Source organism: Engraulis encrasicolus, chromosome 6, assembly GCF_034702125.1.
Source record: "Engraulis encrasicolus isolate BLACKSEA-1 chromosome 6, IST_EnEncr_1.0, whole genome shotgun sequence".
NCBI classification, from domain to species: domain Eukaryota; kingdom Metazoa; phylum Chordata; class Actinopteri; order Clupeiformes; family Engraulidae; genus Engraulis; species Engraulis encrasicolus.
Window position 1 is genome coordinate 35,535,869 of NC_085862.1, and position 22,500 is coordinate 35,558,368.

The 22,500-nt window shown below is 47.6% G+C and overlaps 1 protein-coding gene across 1 annotated transcript in view; it reads left to right on the top strand.

Annotated features, from left to right (window-relative positions):
- Positions 1 to 22,500, top strand: part of polrmt (polymerase (RNA) mitochondrial (DNA directed)) — a 94,451-nt gene that overhangs the window by 18,308 nt on the left and 53,643 nt on the right. Inside the window, exons 6-13 of the mRNA XM_063201392.1 lie at positions 4,445 to 4,594; positions 7,280 to 7,447; positions 7,840 to 8,010; positions 8,396 to 8,659; positions 16,832 to 17,623; positions 18,227 to 18,349; positions 19,987 to 20,109; positions 22,334 to 22,500. The exon at positions 22,334 to 22,500 is cut by the window's right edge and continues 13 nt beyond it. Of these exons, the coding sequence (XP_063057462.1) occupies positions 4,445 to 4,594; positions 7,280 to 7,447; positions 7,840 to 8,010; positions 8,396 to 8,659; positions 16,832 to 17,623; positions 18,227 to 18,349; positions 19,987 to 20,109; positions 22,334 to 22,500 (1,958 nt within the window). The remainder of the gene's footprint in view (positions 1 to 4,444; positions 4,595 to 7,279; positions 7,448 to 7,839; positions 8,011 to 8,395; positions 8,660 to 16,831; positions 17,624 to 18,226; positions 18,350 to 19,986; positions 20,110 to 22,333) is intronic.

Consider the following 22,500-nt stretch of genomic DNA (forward strand, 5'->3'; position numbering starts at 1 on the left):
CACGCACGCGCACGCGCACACGCACACGCACACGCACACACCTCCAGCCTGCCTGCACCTCCAAAAAAGCTCATTTCATTTTAATTGGCCACACTGAGGCGGGTGGTCCATAACTCAGCCAGCCTGCCGGCGATTAATTGGAAGTTATCGGTAGTGAACCCTCATACACACACACTGAAGTGTGCCCGTTTTTTGTGTGTGTTTTTGTGTGTTTGTGGAGGAGTGTGTAAGTTGTGCCACTAATGTGTTGTATAACATGATGGCATTTGGATAAGTTGAGCAAAGTAATCACGCACGCACGCACGCACGCACGCACGCACGCACGCACGCACGCACGCACGCACGCACGCACGCACGCACGCACGCACACACACACACACACACACACACACACACACGCGCGCGCGCGCTCACACACGCTCACACACACACACACACACACACACACACACACACACACACACACACACACACACACACACACACACACACAGACACGCACACTCAGGCACACTCAGGCACACTCAGGCACACTCAGGCACACTCAGGCACACACAGGCACACTCAGGCACACACAGGCACACACAGGCACGTACATACACACACACACACACACACACACACACACACACACACACACACACACACACACACACACACACACACACACACACACACAGGGAGAGAAATAAACAGACTATGAGTTATGCAAACATAGTACGGTAGTTGGAAATATGCCACTAGACGCCTGTGACAATGATATGACATCTTGTCACAACGTGTCATCCACATCTATCCTATGCTTTACACACCAGCACAAGGCCCTTTACTAATGAAGTGTCTCTCATTTATCGTCAGGACGTTTTGTAGCAGAAATCATCATCTTCACAGTCTTCGTAGAAGTTCATGAACTGCTGGCTGCATCCTTTTGTTCCCGTGGCCCTGGCAGAGTCTGAATAATATCTCCAGTCCCAGTACACCCCCTCCATTCCCTGAGACACACACACACACACACACACACACACACACACACACACACACACACACACACACACACACACACACACACACACACACACACACACACACACACACACACACACACACACACACACACACACACACACACACCCTCCCTCCAGCTTGGGATGGCAATACATATTTATGCTGCGTGGCCTATTTTTGTCCCTGACAAGTACGCAAATGAGCCACTGCTGAAGTGCTGGTGCTGGTGTTGATTTGACTGAGTGGACCGCTGTTGGAAAAAACATCTCTACCTTTTTTTTCTCCCGTATATTTTGCCCATAAATTCATCCCCCATCTACTCCTCCCTCTATCTTCCTCCCCATTCCCCTCTCCCCTCTCCCCAATCTCCATCAGCACCTCTCAACCTCTCAACCTCACCAACAAAACCCTCACTATCCTCCAGCCCCACCATCCCTACCCCCCAGGCCAGTACTTTTTTTCTCTCCATTTTTCCCAACGCCACATCGCCACCTTCACTACCCATATTCATGCACCTACCGCCACCTCCCACACCCCTACCGCCCTCACGCCTCCAACACCCTTTCTCCTCACTCCCAAAATCTCCCAAAATTAAGATCCCTTAAAGGGGTATGCCACTATTTTGGGGCTTAATACAGTTAAAAATGCTGGCTGGGGTTTATTAAGGTGGTAAAGTGTCTTATTTTTCATGTTAAGCATTGTCTTGCTTTAAGACAAGTGAAAAGTATGTCGCTAAGCTAGTGAAAGTCAATGGATACGTGTAGCATGTAGCATGCTACATGGATCCATTGACTTTCACTAGCTTAGCGACATGCTACCTCTTTTGACTTGTCTTAAAGCAAGACAACGGCTTACATGAAAAATAAGACACTTTACCACCTTTATAAACCTTGGCCAACGATTTTAACTGTATTAAGTCCCAAAATAGTGGCATACCCCTTTACTCTGTACTCTCACCCCTCCCCAGCATCCTCCATCATCCACCTCCCCACCCTGTCCACCCCCTGCCTCAACCCCCCAGCCTTCCTCCCACTCTCTCTCATCCTCCTCTCTGTCCACTCCCCAGTCCCCATCACTACCTCTTAACCCCACCACCCTACCCTCACTCTCCAGCCTTCCAGCTCCCATCGGGTCTGGTCCGGTGTGGGGCTGCAGCGTGTCACCACAGTAATTAGCCTGGTGGTGCTCAGCCTTATTTACAGAAGCTCAATGGGATGATTAGAGGCTCAGACGGCGTCCTCTCCCTCCCTCCCTCTCCCTCTCTCCACGCCACGGCCACTCTGTTTTCACTGGCCCCTCTGACCTGACCTCTGAAGGGGTTCATCGTTACGTACCATACAGCACAGCTTGTTATTTATTCCACATCCACCACACGTGCAAATGTGGCAACGTGTTGGCATGCTGTGCGTATGTTTATACATGTGCGTGTTGAAACACACACACACTCACTCACTCACTCGCTCACTCGGTCAGTCTCGCAATGCGAATGCGCATGGTCTTGATCACAAGTGCTGACCCTAATCACATGGACATTAAGCTTTGGCACCAGGGGACATTGGAAATAGGAATGCCTGCAGTCTTACTTTGCCTGTATTTATGTGCTCATTTTTGTCGTTTTGGCGCCAAGGAACATGAGAAACGGGCATGTCTGCAATCACACTTTGCCTGTGTTCATACCTTCTTTATTGTTGTTGTTTTTTATGTACATTTCCATTTGCTTAATTGGCAAAGGGTACCATACATCACAATTCATTTAACTAACAGCCTTATCGAGAGTGATTTACAGGTAAATTAAGTGTTGTGGAACAGCCCCCCGTGGGGCAGTGCACAGAGTAGGGTGAATTACACAAGGCTACCTCAGCTGCTGCAGGAGAGTGCTGAGCTGGTTGTATTTTACTCCTTGTTGTTTTGTTTTGTTTTGTTTTACAAGTACTAAGATCGAATCTGCAAACCTCTCAATTCCAAGGACAACCCTTTCAATATCGGGCCATAAAACTGCTGCATATGGTAGGATTTGGAACTTTGTGGATAATGGTATCATGAGTCTTAAGCATATGAGAGTGCTTGCTTGCTCTGAAAGAAAAAAAAACACCCATATTTACCAATTCAAAGTCTGCCAAAGAAATGTTTTTGATGGTGCCATTATGAGCCATGTTAGGGCTGTTACGATACACTCAACTCATGATTCCGTTGGTATCACGATTTTTGTCTTTTTAAAACACAAAAAATAATAAAATGAATAAAAACTATGATAGTCAGTGTGATAGATAGAAGAGGTTACCAGAGGCTACTAATAATTTTAAAACATTTAAAAATAATAATGATAATGATGATTGGATGATTGGAAGCACCATCACATCATATCATGTGGTTGTTTTCTGGACTGAAGGGTAACAGAACTCTGAAAGGGCCTATGACGATACTGCCTTCTTGCACTGTGATACAGTATCGTGACTCTGCCAGTCTGCGTATCAAGATTTCTCGTCTCGATACAATATCTTTACAGCCCTACTGCATGTGGTAGTATTTAAAACTTGTGAGAGAATTGTTCTCTTTACGGTAGGGCACTGGGTCATCCTTCCCTGTCTCTCTCTCTCGACTCATTTCCTGTCTCTCCTCTACTGTCTTGTCAAAAATAAAGGCAAGAAAGCCCTGAAAAATATATTTTAAAAAAGAATTGTTCAATTTAGCATATGTAGGCATTTGCTTCCTCTTAAAGGTCAGCCATATTTTTTACCAGTCTGAAGTTGTCTAGCTGCCTTGTGCCTCGTTGTCACCCACTGCCGTACATGCACACTTCACTGATTTACTGAATCAATTAGGCTGCAATTCCCCTCCCACGCCTTGGCACATCTGAACTCAAGTTTGTGTTTTAAGTTTCTCTGGTATGGTAATTGGTTGCACTTTGTCAAACGTCCCTGCCTTTAACTCTCCACTCCAGTGAAAAGGACATTGCACCTATTTTTAAGTTGTTTGTCCAAGGTAAAGAAAAAAAACGTTCTATAACAACCTTCTGTCACCACAAAGGGACCATTGTGAACTTGGTCACTCAGCAGAACGTAGTGTGCGTGCATGCCTGCGTGCGTGTGTGCGTGCGTGTGTGTGCGTGCACCTGCATTTGCTGTTTGGTCACAGTACTGCTCAGAATGTTCTTCACATTTGGTTCCTAATGACTTCTATCTTGTAGTGTGTAACCAAATAAACTATATATTCATCATTTATTTTGTTTCACATGGGAAATGGGGATGAGATGTGACATGTCGTTTTCAATAGGGTCTTCTATAATGCGTGTGTGTGTGTCTGTGTGTGTTTGTGTGTGTCTGTGTGTGTGTGTGTGTGTGTGTGTGTGTGTGTGTCTTTGTGTGTGTCTTTGTGTGTGTCTTTGTGTGTGTCTTTGTGTGTGTGTCTGTGTGTGTGTCTGTGTGGGTTTGTGTTACAGAGGGCCACAGCGGAGTACCCTAAGCTGGCGTTCAGCGTGGAGGACCTGAGGCAGCGCTTCAGCCAGCAGCTGGCCATGGAGGGGGCCAGCACCGTCACCATCGACTCAGTGGAGGCCCTCAAACCAGTCACACCACTCATGGCCAAAATGGTGACTATTATACAGTACACACACATACTTAGTCACACACACACACTTCAGTCAGACATATGCACAAGCACATGCATGCTTCTACTCACACACACACTCCTGCATATGACACACACACACACACACACACACACACACACACACACACACACACACACACACACACACACACACACACACACACACACACACACACACACACACACACACACACACACACACACACACACACACACACACACACACACACACACACACACACAGTATACATACTGTACATAGTCGAAGCGAGTAATGCACATTCATGTGCGTGGTTTACACACTTAGTCGCACACTCAGACTCTCAGACAGAGTGTGATGAGAGATCCGCCCCCTCTGTCCTGTCCGCCCACACAAACACCAAGTCATCACATATCCATCAATACGGCCGTTGCTGGCTGTCTCCCTGGTGTACCATCTTTCAGCTATAAAAAAAGTAATGAAAGGGGAAGTTTGGAGCCCTGAAATGTCCAAATGTCATCAGAATGTGTCTGATGTGTCAGCTCTGTGCTATGTGCCATGTTGGCATTTACCGTCCCTGTCCCATCCTGCCGTCCCTCCGTCCCCCTTCACCCCCCACCGCCGCCGCTGCTGCTGATGGTGGCGATAGCGCTCTGCACTCCCAGGTGGACATACAACATTTACAGCCCACTGTCTGGAATGGTAATGTATTCTAGTGCAACCTCGCCAGCCAGACCCACCCACACGCTCACACACACCCAAGCTTTAGACACACGCGCGCACAAACACACACACACACACACACACACACACACACACACACACACACACACACACACACACACACACACACACACACACACACACACACACACACACACACATGCGGGCGCACGCACACATCCATACACAACGAGACAGAGAGTGTCATGGTGTCTGCGTCTCGCGTTTCTATTCCTGGAACAAGAAAATAGGGGGAAACACCCACTGAATATGCACGCATGCACACACACACACACACACACACACACACACACACACACACACACACACACACACACACACACACACACACACACACACACACACACACACACACACACACACACACACACACACACACACACACGAACACACACACAATCGAACACACACACACACACACACACAACACACACCACACAACACACACCACACACCACACACACACACACACACACACACACACACACACACACACACACACACACACACACACACACACACACACACACACACACACACACACACGAGCACACACACAGAAACACACACACACACACTTACATATGTACTGTCAAGATTTGACCCAGTTGTCAATAAATGCTTGCTTGCTGGTTATCCTCTGCTCTTCTTAAAGTGGAAGTATGCATTTTCCCAATTTAGGGTGTTCTGATCATTCATGTTCAATTCATTCAACTTCCAAAATCCCAGAATCGTTGCTTCACGTAGGTCAACTGGAAAACATACAGACAACTTTAAGGCCTTGTGATATTCAGATTATGGTGGAAAGTGGCAACAGTAAGTGGCAAGCTTGTCGTTTCTTGCTTCAAGTCTCCCAAGCACCATTCCTTCTATGCTCTTCTTAAGCTCTATTATAGCACACAGTGGATATCCACTTAGAATTCTAAGTGTTCCACACCGATGTGAAGTTTGAAGCAGTTAAACTGGAAACGAGGACATTTTGGAGGCCCAGAGGATATGGGTTTTGTGGACTTCTTGCCTCGCTGCTTCCCCTCTCGCTTTCCAAAAGGCTATGTGCTCAGGGACTGATTAAGGAGTCCGTTGCCCCCAGGCAAGAAAAAGAAGAGGAGAAAACGGCTGGCCCGGCTCGATGAGACCTTTTGGGATTCCTGTTCCCGAGGCTCATTCATTAATCCACTCTCGTACTATGTGCCATTGTACCTTCCTTTTGCCCACCTATTTACTGATGCGTGTTACTTGATACTTGAAGATCTTTGTTGAAAAATGTGATGTCCATGGTTTTGGTCAACAGACATTTCTCTAGAATTTGAGTGTGCTGACATTTTGATTCAAAACTGACAGTTTTTTCATGTCGGGCACCTTTTTAATTGTGAGTGTGGTCACGGTGTAACTCTTTCACAGTTGCCACACACTGAGCAGCATAAAAAAGTTATTCTGTGTGGCTGAGTATCTCACCTGCTTATCAATGGTGTTCCCATAGCAGATGGATCTACTGAAAGCCATGGGACACTTATACCTACCTTTGAGTGAGCGTCTGAACTTGTCTTTGATGTTATTTGGATCGCAGAGGGAGTTTCTGGTCTCCCTGAGGGAGTACTGGCAGAAATCTCTTCTGCACGCAATAGGAGACTTGCGTATAACCTACCTACACTGAACAGCGTTTCACTAAATGGGTCAATGACGTTTTAGGAGTAGCAGATGTCAGGATAGTGCAACCACAACTCATACCACTGTCGTATGGACTAAATTATTTTTGTTTGTTTTTACTGGATTTTCTAGGAAGCATATTCATTGTTTGGACATTAACTACTAATTCCTAATTGATTCATTGGCATTAGCTGTGGTTGTATGAACTGTCTGCCATGAAGAAAATGTCATTGACCCAAACAAGCAAAATGTGAGTGAGTGTCTGGCTCTCTTGTCTATGTTTTTGCATTGTAGAGAGATCTGCTGGCGTCTCAGAAGGAGCACTGGCGCACGTCTCTGCTGAAGGCCCTGAGAGAGAGCAAAATGGTGATGTCCCACAGCGACAGCAAGAGCTGGAAGATCAACCTCTACCCCTACCTCCGCATCCTGGACGACAAGGAGTATGTGGACGCCATGCTGCAGGTAGGCGCAGACCTCTTGCAGACTTCTCAAATCGTACTGCAGCTGTTAGCCCCTAACAAAACTGTACCCTCCTCCCCCGACCCATTCCTCCTCCCCCGACCCATTACCCCCACCCCCCCCCCCCCCACCCTTTCCTCCCCTATCTCCATCCTCAACAAAAGAAAACAATCTCTGTTAAGTATCAGTCTGTTTTTATTCCCCCATACTCATGTGGATATTTGGAAATGTTGGAACATGTATATTTATGTCTTATGCGCTGTATTATTCAATATATCTTTTTTGTTTTACAAGGCGAGATGAAAAAATATGAAGGGACTGTCGAAAACTAATTTTCCCCATGTGGAGACGATAATGAAACTGAGTGACTTGATGTGCTTTTCTTCCCTCCCTAGTGTATGGCTAACCTGCCACCCAGCGGGGAGACCCTGCTCTTCATGGCCCGGGAGCTGGGCAGTCGCATCCAGAACAAGTTCTGCATCCGTCAGAAGGTCCACAGCCAGATGGTGGACAAGCTGGCTGTGATCTACAGCCAATACGTTGATCTGCTAGCAGAAGACAGACCGGTTAGTCACAGAGATGATCTTTTATCTTGATCTGGCTGTTTGGCCTTAGCTTTTTGTCTTTTGTTGTCTTAAAGTGAGACATTTTTGGAAATAAGCCTATTTTACACTTCCCGTTGAGTTAAATAATCGGGTTTTACTGTTCTCCTGTACTTTCAACCGTTCTCTGGGTATGGCAGTGCAAATTTTACCTCCAAGCTGACAGTTAACATTGAGTCCTATGAGACCAGTTAAAGATGGAACAAGCACACAGCCATGGACACGCACACGCACACGCACACGCACACGCACACGCACACGCACACGCACACGCACACGCACACGCACACACACACACACACACACACACGTCTTTCCTTCCTGACAACTGTATGCCTTTTCCTTCCAGACTAGTGACCTGCTACCTCGTGAGCAGTGGGTGGAGCTGGAGGCGGAGCTGAGTGCTGGCCCCTCCCTCCTGTACGAGGCCACGCCCTGGCCCAACCTGCTGCTCATCCAGCTGGGCACCTTCCTGGTGGACCTCATGGTGCGGGAGCTCAAGTTGCCCAGCGACCTGCTCTCTCCCGCACCTGGCACCGCGTCCGGGCCGGGTCACAGCCACAAGCTCCTCAACGTGCTTTATCACATGTACACCTTCCGTGGAAACCGACAGGTAAAGGCATAAGATATTGTGACACACACACACACACACACACACACACACACACACACACACACACACACACACACACACACACACACACACACACACACACACACACACACACACACACACACACACACTTGCATGCGCGCACACACACACACACACACACACACTACAGAGCACACGTACACCACGGAGCACACATACACCACGTACACCGGCAGGTAAAAGCACCAGATACTGTATCTCATAAAATATGCATGCACACACAGACACAAGCACTCTGTGTGTGTGCGTGCGTGCTCGTGTGTGTGTGTGTGTGCGCGCGCCTATGTCTGTGTCTGTATGTGTTTTTGCTCTTGTGTGTGCCTTTATCTGAAGTAGATGTGCTAGTATTCAAATACACTTCCACGTGAACATCAGTAGTCCTCCAGCAGCATGCCAGACGTGTAGTGCAGTGCAGTGCAGTGCAGTGCAGTGCAGTGCAGTGCAGCGCAGCGCAGCGCAGTGCAGTGCTGTGTTGTAGTGTAGTGTAGTGTAGTGCAGGGGATCCGGCAGCACAGCGAGTGCTGAGCTCTTTAAACAATCAACATTTACACACTGTAAACATGCTAATCCACAGCATCGTGCACGGCTGTTTAGCACAGTTAATCCCTTGGGGAACAATATGAAGCCAAACTGTGTCCCCCACATGAATCACAGCCTCGGGAGGGATGGTGCATAAAGCAGTATGCAAAAGATTGGGCACCCCTATGAGGTCTCGTCTTAAATGGCTGTGGTTTCATAAATTGCTTGTAGAAAAGCCTCACTCTCGAGTGCAATTCCTGTGTTTTATTTTATGTGGGTTAGCATGACAGACTTTTCGGCCTAGGCCGTCTTCGGCGTGTCATGCTAACCCACTAAAATAAAATAGAAGAATTACACTGGAGAGTGCTGCTTTTCTACAAGAAATCTGCTCGCACCTGAAGACCTCCAGTTTGGAGTTGAGTGCACTTTTTTGAAAGCGACTTCATAATGAAAAGTTTCATAAATGAATGTCATATTTGCAGTGGTTACATATTTGCCCTCATTTATCAAAGTAGCGTACGACGAGAATCATACGTACGTCGTGCGTGCGTTCTTTTCCTACGACCAGTTGGTATTTATCAAATCTCGTCGTAAGCGCAGGAAAGATGAAATCCGTATGACTGCTCTCAGACAGTGTACGCCGTTTTCAAGTTGGACTTGAGATGACTATGATCACCAACTTGAGCAGCAGTTGTAGCGCAACAACTCATTAAAATAACTATGTAGCCTACATAATTACATTGTTTTTACATTGTATATTTCGGCTATAACCAAACTTCTAGCTGTTTGAATTGGTGCACCCTTCCTGGGAGCGCTGTGTTAATTTACTACAGTAGGTCAACAACTGCTACTTCTAATTTGTGATTTCAAGTCAAGTCAGTTTTTATTGTCACTTTCTGTCATTTGACATGATGTGTGAATTTGTGCAATATACAGCCGCGTATTGAAATGTGCCTTCAGTCATGGGATCAATGGACCGACGTCCCTTCTTTTTAACAGCTGGGAGTTCAGGCGCACATCAATCAATAGCCTACAGTAGCTTAATAATCTCCCGGTTGAGTTTCGCCATTTCGCACAGAACGACTATCCAAATATAGTCTACACCTGACATGTGTGTGTCCAATAACACGTAATAGTCATCCATTAAGGTGGCAAAAAGGCTATTCCCTCGAAGGACTGGAGCGCAGGAGAGAAGCGCACATGAGCGCGAGAAGGACAGCGCACAGGACATGTAAAAGTCTCCTTCCCCAACAAGTGGTTTGGGCACTGTTTGTTGGCCAGTTTAATGTAGGACCATTTTGTTGACATTGTTTGAAAAAGTTTAGAAAAAAAATAGGCCTATCATTATCTTCATTATTTCTGCTGTAGTCAATCAAACTTTTAATTGTAACCAACATTAATTGGAAATCAATCTCTACCCCTTCCATATTGAGAACAGAAACACTGTTGACTACTTCTGTTGGTTATTTCCACATGTTATTTTGTTGTATACCTCACGTAAAGCCTAATTTCAAGCTGTCAAACGTGGATGTTTTAGCCGGTTTGCGTCTCTCCATGTCGCAAAATCAGGGGTGCGGTCTCCTTCCCGCCGTTTCAGAGAAGGTGTGATTATTCTAATTACGATGGTTTTCAGATGCTGGATTTATCAACAGCCGCTCGCTCTTACGATGGGATTGGAGAGGTACGCATGTTTAGTAAATCTCATGTGAGCCTCATCGTACGACGAGATCTGCGCTCATTTCTACGATGGTTTCTACGCAAGTTTGATAAATTAGGCCCTTTGTGTGTATATCTACTAGGGCCGTAACGATGAGCCTAGTCTCGGGGAAAATCAACTGTATGCTTCGTGGTGCCGCTACGATATAGCCTCATTTTTCGTAGTTGGGCAATGCGCGCTGTCGTCGAAAGTGGGTGAGAGAGAGCGAGTGAGAGAGAGAGAGACCACCCGAGCAGCGTGCATTCCGGGAGGGGAGCGCTGTCGTTGTGTCCACTTCATGCCATGTCTCCCTTCCTCCAACATTGTCCCTAACCTTAACCCTAAACCTAAACCTAAACTTAACCCTAAACTTAACCATAAATCACTTGTTTGAAATGTTTGATTACCGTCGTTTCCAGTTAGCCTTCCCTAACGCTTGATTGTTCACGTCCGTCCGCATTATTCTTCCCCCCAGAACCAAACTTCCCCAATTGTCAGTTCCCCCTTTCGTCATCCAACCACGAGAAACGAGGCTATTTGTAAAGGCACCACGAGGATTAAAGTTGATTTTTTTCAGTTTTTCTCGAAAGAATTCATGAATGGCCCGAGTTACGGTTGTAACGATACACTCAACTCATGACTCTGTTCATGTTACGATTTTTTACTAACAGTTTGATACAATACGATACGATTTTGAATGATGAATTTTGAAGAATGTATCCTTATAAATCAATGTATTTGCTTTATCACATTTTTCAACATTATAATATAAAATTATCAATGAAAACTATAATAATTTACACGTAAAATAGATTACAAAAGGCCACTGATGATATATAAAGGTTACCAAAGTAATGATGATGATTTGAAGCTTGGAAGCACCATTGCATCATACATCATGGTTGTTTTCTGGACTGAAAGTTAACAGAACTTTGGAAAGGCGTATCACAACACTGCCTTCTTTCACCATGATGCAGTATTGTGACTCTGCATATTGCGGTTTCTCAGCAATATCACTCTGAATGATCCTATCCTTGCCTGGTTCACACCAGACAATCTCACAACTGACATAGTCTGGAGGCTAGCTATGCAATCTAGTAGGAAAAGTATAGGGAAGGTGTGGTTTATGGTTGCTCATGGCCATTCATTGGGCGTTATGAATGTGCCATTTGGCATATTATATACGTAGCCCATAGTCAATCATGTCAGTTATATCTATTCAAACTGCAGTAACCATCTATCCACCCTTCCCCGCTCTCTGATTGGAGCCCAAGATCTGGTGTCCTTGTTGAGGGATAGAATTCATGCTGTCTTTCAGATCGGAACGATTGTGCAAAGCGGCATGGGATTTCCCAGGATACTCCTATCACCTACCACTTTTGAAAACACGCATGTACATAAATGCATACACACAAAATTACACAGTCGCACACATTCCGAGCACCACAGCAGTTCTGCCACGGAGGGTGTCTCTCCGCAATGAAAACCGTGTGAAGTCATGCATGACTGCACTCGTATTCTTCCAGACGTGATAAAAGGGTGGCTGGCGCTTGTATCGCATGTAGACGGTAAATCCCACACACTGACATGAACACATACACGCTCCTCAAAAATGCACAGTGCCTATATATGCTGACTTTAAAATGAGTATGCATACTACACATAGCCTATCACACATACACACATCAACACATACAGTACTGTATGCAGGGATGCATGCATGTGTCAAGTGATGGTTGTCTAGGTGGTCTAATTGAAGTTGTGTGTGTGTGCTTTCGTGCGTGAATGTGCGCATGCGTGCGTGCGTGTGTGTGTGTGTGTGTGTAAATATGTCGAGAGAGATGAATGAATGCAGTTTGTAATTACCGTAGAGTGTTGTGGAGGGAGGGTTGGGCTGAGCAGACGCCCCTCATCACGCAACACATCTGTCTGTCAATGTCAGCACATTTCAGGAGGTGGTGGGTGGTCCTCTCCCCTCCTCCTCCTTCTCTCTCTCTCTCTCTCTCTCTCTCTCTCTCTCTCTCTCTCTCTCTCTCTCTCTCTCTCTCTCTCTCTCTCTCTCTCTCTCTCCTTCTTTCTCTCTGTCCCTCTCTCCTTTTCTCTTTGCCTCCATCTCTCTTTTTCTTCCCGCCCATAACCCACCCCTTGTCATTCCCCTACCTACCCTACCATTCTTCTCTCCCTCTGCTACTGTACATCCTTCATCCTCCCTTCATCTACCATGCTTTCCCTTTTCCTTGCCTTACAATCCCCTCTCTGCTCTTCTTTCACTCCATTCTCTTCCTCTCCCTTTCTCTCTCTCTGTCTCTGTCCCTCTCTCTCTGTCTCTGTCCCTCTCTCTCTGTCTCTGTTCCTCTCTGTCTGTCTGTCTGTCTGTCTCTCTGTCTCTCTGTCTGTCTCTCTGTCTCTCTGTCTCTCTCTCTCTCTCTCTCTCTCTCTCTCTCTCTCTCTGTCTGCACGCCCCACCCCGCCCCACCATCCACTCTAGGCTCACAACGTGTGATCATATGAATTATGGAAACATTTTTCTTGGGAGATTGGCTTTGGGTAGGGGAGCAGGGCTTTTTGGTGGATAGGTGTGAGCCCAAATGGTGTGTGTGTGCATTTGTGTGTGCTACTGAAGCGTGTGTGAGAGTGAGTGTATGCGTGAGTGTGTATGTGTGAATGAGGGGTGTGTGTGCGTGAGTGAGAGAAAGAGGGAGTGTGCGTGTGTGTCTGTGTGCGCCCACAAGGGTGTGGGAGTGCGGTGGGTGTCAGCTGAGCATGACTAATAGCTCCCAAACTAATTCCCTTTTTACCGGGCCCTTAATTGGCCGCCTGATTCATCACCTCGGAACTAGGGAGAAGGAGGAGGACGAGAAAAGGATAGAGAGCGAGACAGGCATGGAGAGGTGGAGACGGAGAGGGACAGACTGAGAGAGACAGGTAGAGGTGGAGACAGAGAGAGAGAGAGAGTGAGAGAAAGAGAGACAAGGAGAAGTGGAGACAGGAGAGGACAGGAGAGGGACAGGCAGAGAGAGAAGGTGAAAGACTGAGGAGAGAAAAGATTAAGATGGGGAGACACATGACTGCGAAGGACAAAAGGAAAGAGAGAGATGAAGAGAGATCAAGCAGAGAACAAACAGAAGAGAGGAGAGGATAGATGGACGGACAGAGAGAGGGCTAGAGAGAGGGAAGGAGAAATGGAGTCCTCGTGACTTGGCCCAGCATGACGTCGCTCCATGACGAAGATAGCGTTGCCTCCTCTCCTCTCCTCTCCACCTCCCATCTCATCCATTCCTCCCGTCCTCACCTCTACTCCACCCTCTACTCCTCTCCTCTCCATCTCTCCTACTCCTCACGTCCTCTCCTCCTCTCCACCACTCTCCCACCTCCTCATGTCCACACCTCCACTATCCTCCTCCCCACCACCTCTCGTCCACGCCACCTCTCCTACTCCCCCACCTCCTCCCCACCTCCGTACCTCTACTCCTCCTCTTCTCCACTCCTCGCTCCACCTCTCTCCTCTCCTCTCCATCTCCACCCCTCCTCTCCCACCTCCTCACCTCCTCACCTCCACACTCCTCCTCTCCTCCACTCTGCCCCCACCTCTCTTCCTCTCCTTCTCTCCTCTCCATCTCCACCCCTCCTCTCCCACCTCCCACCTCCTCACCTCCTCACCTCCTCACTTCCACTCCTCCACTCCGCCCTTCACCTCTCCACCTCTCCACCTCTCCTCCGTGGGCTTCAAAGCTCAGGGATTTAGCACCTTCACGTCTGCTGAGCCTGCAGATGGTTGGATGACGGGGTGTCATGGGCGTGGGTGGGTGGATGGGTGGGTGGGTGTCTGGATGTGTGTTGTCTTGACTGCTGCTCATGATATATTTGGCCGATGTGTGTGTTGTCGCTGTCTGTGTGTTTCTGATGATGTGCGTTCGTGTCACTGACAAACCGTGTGCGTGTGTTTCTGTTGTTACTGTATGTGTGTTCCTACTGATGTTGTTGTAGTGTGTTTTTCTTGTTGCTGTGTCTGTTTGTGTGTGCCAAATGCGTTGGCATTTTCAATGTGTGTCAGTGACAGGGTGTCAGTGTGTTGTCATGATGTGTTTGTGGTGTCGCTGTCTCGTGTATGCGTGTGCGTGTCTGTGCGTGTTTGTGTTGGCGTTTTGTATGCATGCTGGTACAGTAAATAATGACGTTGTCAGGGTGTGTTCATGGCCACTATAGATTCTCCCATGATGCCACAGGTGACTCTTTGGGAATTTCCATTCGCTCGGAGGAGAGGGACGTGACCTGACATCTGTCACTGCCCCCCACTTAGATACTCTACACACTTCCACTGGGCTCATTTAGTCATTGTCGTCGCCTTCCATATGGCGCGCTCAAGTGTTTGTCTGCACGTGCCTAGGTGTGCGTGCGTGCTGAGTAGCCGAGAGGGGGACAACCATGTCACTTGTCCCAGGCCCAAGGAGATAGGGGGCCCAGAATTGGATCCTCATTACAGTGTATATATTGGGTGGGGGGGCTCTTTCAGATGACTTTGTCCTGGGCCCAGTCAAAGCTGTCAGCGGCCCTGCATGTGTGTGCATATATGTGTGTGTGTGTGCACGCACATGTGCATGTGTTTGTCTGTGTGTGCGCGTGTCAATGGGAGCCTGTGTGTGTGTATGTGTTTGAAAGACCATGTGAGTGCCTTTGTGTGCATAACGTGTTTACGTGTTACTGTGTGTGTGTGTGTGTGTGTGTGTGTGTGTGTGTGTGTGTGTGTGTGTGTGTGTGTGTGTGTGTGTGTGTGTGTGTGTGTGTGTGTGTGTGTGTGTGTGTGTGTGTGTGTGTGTGTGTGTGTGTGTATGCATGCATGTGTGTTTGGGTGTGTGCGCGCGTGTGTGCGCGTGTGTGTGCGCGCGTGTGTGTGTGTGTGTGTGTGTGTGTGTGTGTGTTTGGTGTTTGTACAGTATGTATGCGTGTGCTTGTGTGTATGCATGCATTTGTGTATGGGTGTGTGCGCCTGTGTGTGTGTGTGCTTTATGTCGCCATTGGCTGTTAAAGCTTTTGGGGAAGTAGAAAATGGCCTGTTGTCGGATGTAATTAGGCCTGTTGTGTAGCAGACGCACTTGCCTTTGAACGCTCCCTCCCCTTCTAACGTCACCGCTATAGCTCTTAGTCACAGAAGGAGGCAGCCACCAGCCACCAGCCACCAGCCACCAGCCGCCGCACATGAGCAAAGTGGCAGTGATTGATGCAGACCAGTTCCAGCACCAATGAATAAACATTTTCCTTAAAGCTAATCAGAATGCTCAGTCTGACTCTGCTCAGCACTGACGCCAGGTGCGTGCGTGCACGTGCGCTGGTGTGTGTTAATGCTGGTGGGCGGGTGGGTGGGTGTGTGTGCGTGCGGGCTAGTGGGTTGCTGTGCGCGTGTGTGCGTCTGCATGTGGTGGGTGTGTGTGTGTGTGCGTATGTGTCTCAGGATTAAACTTTTTCACACTGTGTTTGACTTTAGTGTCAGTACCTTTAAGGATTGATGGGCACATTTAGAGGATGTTTTATTAGATTCTCTGAGGTAGCCAAATTTCTGTGTAATTTATTATTTTATGGTGCAATATTATTTAATAGCAAGTATCAGTGGAAACTAATGAAGACTTTTTTTCAGGTAGTATTGAGACAAAAGAGTCACATACATAAATCAGGACAATGCTCCATTACTGCACAGACATTTTTCAGTTTTTTTTTTAAAGCTTTTTTAAATTATTTTTGAAACAGCACAGTATGAGAGATACAGGAAATGAGTTGGAAGAGAGAGACGGGAAAGAATCGGCAAATGACCTCAGGCCGAAATCGAACCCGGGACGCTGGAGTAGCAGTGCAGTGCCCAGCCCTTTGAGCCACGGCTGGACCACAAAAACATTTTTCTAATGATTCCTTTCCATCACCAGATCGGCTTCATCAAGCCGCACCCCATCCTGACGCAGCTGAAGCTGGACGCCATGGAGACGCACCTGACGTTCGACTCGTACATGATCCCCATGCTGTGCCCGCCGGTGCCCTGGACCTCGCCGCGCTTCGGCGCCTACCTGCTCACGCCCACCAAGCTTATGCGCTCGCCGGACGGCGCCGTGCAGCACCAGCTGATGCTGGAGAAGTGCCACAACCGGGAGCTGCACGCCGTGCTGGACTCCCTCAACCAGCTGGGCAACTGCGCCTGGCGCATCAACCAGCCCCTCCTGGACACCGTGGTGTCCATCTTCAACGACAAGGGCGATGAGAAGCTGGACGTGCCGCCCCCGGTGTCCGAAGCGCCCGAGGTGCCGCGCTTTCGGGAGCGCGGAGTGGCGTTCGACGCGGCCGAGAAGGCGGCGCTGAAACGCGAGGCGCTGCGGGCGAAGAAGCGGTTCGCCGAGATGCACAGCCTGCGCATGGACGCCCTGTACAAGCTGTCCATCGCCCACTACATGCGCGACCAGGTCTTCTGGTTCCCGCACAACATGGACTTCCGCGGACGCACCTACCCGTGCCCGCCCTACTTCAACCACCTGGGCAGCGACGTGACGCGCGCTATCCTGGTGTTTGCCGAGGGCAAGGCGCTGGGGCCGCAAGGGTTGGACTGGCTGAAGATCCACCTGGTCAACCTGACGGGGCTGAAGAAGAGGAGCTCGCTGGACGGGCGCCTGGCCTACGCCAACAGCATCATGGAGGACATCCTGGACTCCGCAGACCGCCCACTCACTGTGAGTTGCTCTGCACTATTCCATATATTTGTATCGTGTTTGCTCGATGTCCTTTTCAAGTTTGTTTGATACGTTTGTTAGGATGAAACGCATTGTGTTGGCGTGCTGGACTCGGCAGAATGCCCACTTGCTGTGAGATACATATGATTGCTGTTGGCTGGTGGTTTGAATGATATTTGCCATATTCGCTTCTAGCACTGGACAATAGCACTGTTTCTGTGATGGTGTCCTTACAAGGCTTGTACGAAATTCTGAATTGAAATTCAGAGTAATGCCATAATACGAACACTAGGTGGTGGTGGTGGAAGCAGCCCAACAGGTGCTGGGAATAGACACAAACTGATAAATATACAGCACCATCTAGTGTTCCCATTTTGTCATTACATTGAATTTCTTTGAATTTAATCTACACCACCCATTGAGTACATAGAACACCACCACCTAGTTTTCATATTATGGCATTACTGTGAATTTCAATTCATTACTGTGAATTTCAATTCGGAATTTCGTACAAGTCTGGTCCTTACAGTACTAAATGTGTCAAAGGCGGTGAATTACTGCGTAATAATTTGTGTTTGTGTACGGTATGTTCTTGTGTTGCAGGGTAGGAAGTGGTGGATGAATGCAGATGAGCCCTGGCAGACTCTGGCCTGTTGTATGGAGATAGCCAACGCCTCCCAGTCACCTGACCCTGCCAAGTTTGTCTCCCACTTCCCCGTGCATCAGGTAGGAGCCCTGTCAAGCCTCTGAACATGTGCACCTGTGTTACCTTTGCTAATTCATTCATTTGTTTGTTGTCTACTTAATTCATTCTTTAATTAGTTGTCTACTTTTAGGTCTTCTTCATTAATTTGCTCATACATTTTTTTGTGTTTGTTTAGTTCTGTAATTAATTTGCTTTTGCAATTGCATTTACAATTTATTCTATGCAGCAAAGTATTTGCCTACTCCCGCCCTAAAAGTGTGTGTGTTTGCACGTCAGTGCGTGCATGTGTGCACCCCTACGTGTGCGCTTGTATGGCTAGGTGTGTTGAGGTTTTTACCAAAAGTAATAAATAAAATATCCAAAAAATCTGCAGAAACCCGGAAAATTCCAGCGACTGTAGCAAATATGATTTCGGGTTTTTTTTCCCTAATGCATTTTTCCTTTGTTCTTCTACTGCAGATTGTTGGATGTTGTTGTAGCTGCAGCTTGTGCTTGTTATTGCTGACTCTAGCCCTGGGGGGAGTATTGTGAAGGGAGAGAGAGACACACCACCCAGAGTTTGAACAGGGCAGACAGATCAAGTTTCACAGAGAGGGCAGTCTTGACTGTACACACTCTAATACCCCAAGCAGAATCTGGCCCTCCGCAAGTGTCTCTCTCTCTCCTCCTCAGAGCAGTGGAAGGACACTACTCGACTATGAAGATATGACCTTTCACTTGATAGCTTTTTCATGCCCACATCGTCTGCTGCAGCAGTCGGTGCCATTCAGAAATCTTTTGGCCAAGTGCCCGTGCATTCATGCCAGCTCATGTTTACTGCCCAGATGTTGCTGATCATGACAGAAACTATTTTTTCTGATTATTTATTTTTTTGCGTGGTAATGCTTTTAACCTTCCAGTCTGCTTTTTTATTGTCCCTTAAATCACTCCTTAGCGATTTAACCTTAAAGGCAGCATTGAAGAGTGCTCTTCCGTGTTGTTTTTTTTGTCTGTTTCTTCCTTTAGTTTTCCTGCCAAAGAGAAAATATGGCATCCACATTGTTGGCTGTGAAAGTGTTACCTAGGAGCCTAATGCTGATTGGACAGTCTATTTACCGCCTCCCAGACTCACTCAACCCTCAGCACACATCACAATTCTGTTTTTTTTTGTTTTTCATCTCTGGCTTTTTGTCTCGCATTTGACATCGGTGTCTAGGTCCTTACATACTTTTTAAGTATGTATTTTTGCATTTATTTAATAGGAGAGTAAAACTGGTTACAGGAAGTAAGTGAGAGAGGGATGGATAGGGTAGGATTGGGAAGTGCCTGAGGCCAGATTCGAACCCTGGTCACCATGGGCATACACCCCACTTATGACATAGTGTACGAGCCCAGTGTGCCACAGCACCACTTTGATTTAATTATGAAATGAACTACCGGAGGTGCCGTGTCTCAATTGGCTAAGGCGCCATACCATATACCTGGGTACACAGATTTGAACCCGGCTCAAGGTCTTGTCCCGATCCTTCCCCCATCTCTCTCCCACTTGTTTTCGATTACACTCTCTAACTGTCCTGTTCGACATAAAGACATGAAAAGCACCAAAGTGTGATAATAAGATTAAAAACGTGAACTAACCTATTTCATAAATCATATTCCCTCCGCACCCTTACCCCAGGACGGCTCCTGCAACGGGCTGCAGCACTACGCTGCGCTGGGCCGGGATGTGATCGGCGCCACCTCGGTGAACCTCATGCCCTGTGACGAGCCCCAGGACGTCTACAGTGGCGTGGCACAGCAGGTCAGTGGGTCGCAGCCCTCACCAGAGGGCGCCAGCGGGCCAGCGCAGCACTACCTGCCCAGCCCACTCTCTCACACTCTTATTCTCTCACACTCTCAATCGACCTCCTAACTCTCTCTCTCTCTCTCTCTCTCTCTCTCTCTCTCTCTCTCTCTCTCTCTCTCTCTCTCTCTCTCTCTCTCTCTCTGTCCCCCCTCCTCCTCTCTGTGCCTCTCCTCTCTCGCTCTCCCTTCCTGTAACTCTTTCACTCTCTCTCCTCCCATCTATCTCTCTCTCTCTGTAACAACCAATTTTCACACTCTCTCCTCTCTTCTCTCTGTCCCTCCTCTCTCTCTCCCTCAGTCTCTCTCTCTCTCTCTCTATCTCTCAGTCTCACCGTCTCCTCTTTTTCACATTGTCTCTCAGTGCACCTCTCTCTCTGTCTACCTCTTCACTACTCTCGCAATCTTTCTTACTTTCTCTCTCTCCCACTCTAACTCTTTTGTTCTTTTAATTTTTCGCTTTCCTTCCCTCCGCCCCCCTTTCTCTTACTCACTCTCTCACCCCTCCTTGCTTCACACCTACATAGCTTTACCCCTTCCATCCAACCCCTGCCTTCCTCCTCCTTCTCTCTCCTCCTTCTCTTCCACCGCTCCCTTCCTCCCCCTCTTCCACTATAGCATGTGTCTCTGCTTGACGTTGGTGCCTGCTGGTGGCTTCAGTGGCTATGTGCTCTTAGGGGCCCTGGTGTCTCAGCACCAGCTTCGCACTTCCAGGACTTCTCTCTCTCTTTCTCTTTCTCTTCTCTTTCTCTTTCTCTTTCTCTCTCTCTCTCTCTCTCTCTCTCTCTCTCTCCCCCCCTCTCTCAGAGTGTAGAGACTGAGGCGGAGTAATGACGAGCCTATTGATTTCCTGGGGGATGGAATGTTAATGGCGGAATCAGAACCCTTTTGTCCACACCTGTCATGGAGAGGGCTTTTAGAGCAGCTGGAAGGAGCCTGCGGGTCAGAACTTAGTCCTGCTGTGTCACTGTTCAACGCAGTCCCACCTCAGCCCACCTCAGCCCGCCTCATTAAACAGCTAATCCTCTGTTTGTGTGGTTTTTTTGACACAACTCTTTTGAGAGACTGAATTAACTTCTGGGGGTCACAGAGGTTTAATGTCTTTTAAAGCAGAAGTTTCTTGGAAGTGAATTCAGGGCTGTTTTTGATTTTGTGTGTATTTGGATTTTCAATTGAGAGTGTGAACTAACTTCTGAGGGTCACTAAGATTCAGTTTCCTTAGAAATAAAATATTCAGTATTAAGTAAAAAGAAAACAACAGCATACGTTTCATGCTGATTCATTCTGTGATTCATTCTTGCCCTGAAATGCAGTCTTCATTTTCCATGCTGCAAGAACTCCCCTGGTCACTGCCAGCTGCGCGTTACAATTTTATGTTGGTGGTTTACAGATGAATAAAATATTGTTGCTCTGTTTTCCAGTAGCACCTTACCAAACACTGTCCTGCCACTGGGACATTTAATAGTCACAGATAAAACTTAACTATCATAGTACTACAACACTATGACAGTGCACAGATCCTTTCTGTAAGTAATACATTACGACTTGGTCATTGCCATTCTGTTAACAGCTAATTTATAACAGGGGTAGTATCTTAAGGGTTTTTAAAAAGTGTACAGAGCAGCATGATGTGCTAGTGTGTAAGAAGTGGGATGTCAAGTGGTGTCAGGAGGGGGATGGCTTACTGTGAGGCCATCGACAGCACACCCAGTGTGTGTGCATGCCGCACATGTAACGCAATGTAAGAGACCCACAGGCAGAGGTAAAAAAAACTGGATTGTACAAGTCCTGCTTTACATTCCTTCTTCCTGTGCTCGAAGGGGTCTGGTAATTATGATCAGCTGGTTCATTAATTGGCTGTGGCAAATATTTTTAAAACTTTCTGAGCTCAGAATTTCCACCTCTGCCCCCAGGACAGGTGTAGCATAGGTGAGTGTACATTAGGGTGCATCAAATGCCCCCATATGAAAAAATATTGCCTTGGCCCTATTGTAAAAATGTTCTATACCCAGTAAAAACACACTGTGTAAAATAGTTTGAAATTTGGATGAAGTCTACCGGGGGACTTTTGATGCGTACATGCATACATTTGATGCACCCTAGTGTACATGTGTGCATGTGTGTGTGTGTGTGTGCGTGTGTGCGTTTATGTTTATATTTATGTGTGTGTTATTTCCTGTAAGGTGGAGGAGTTCCGTGCGCGTGACGCCCAGAACGGGCTGAGGATCGCGCAGGTGCTGGAGGGCTACATCAGCCGCAAGGTGGTGAAGCAGACGGTGATGACGGTGGTGTACGGGGTGACGCGCTACGGAGGACGCCTGCAGATCGAGAAGAGGCTCAAGGAGATCGA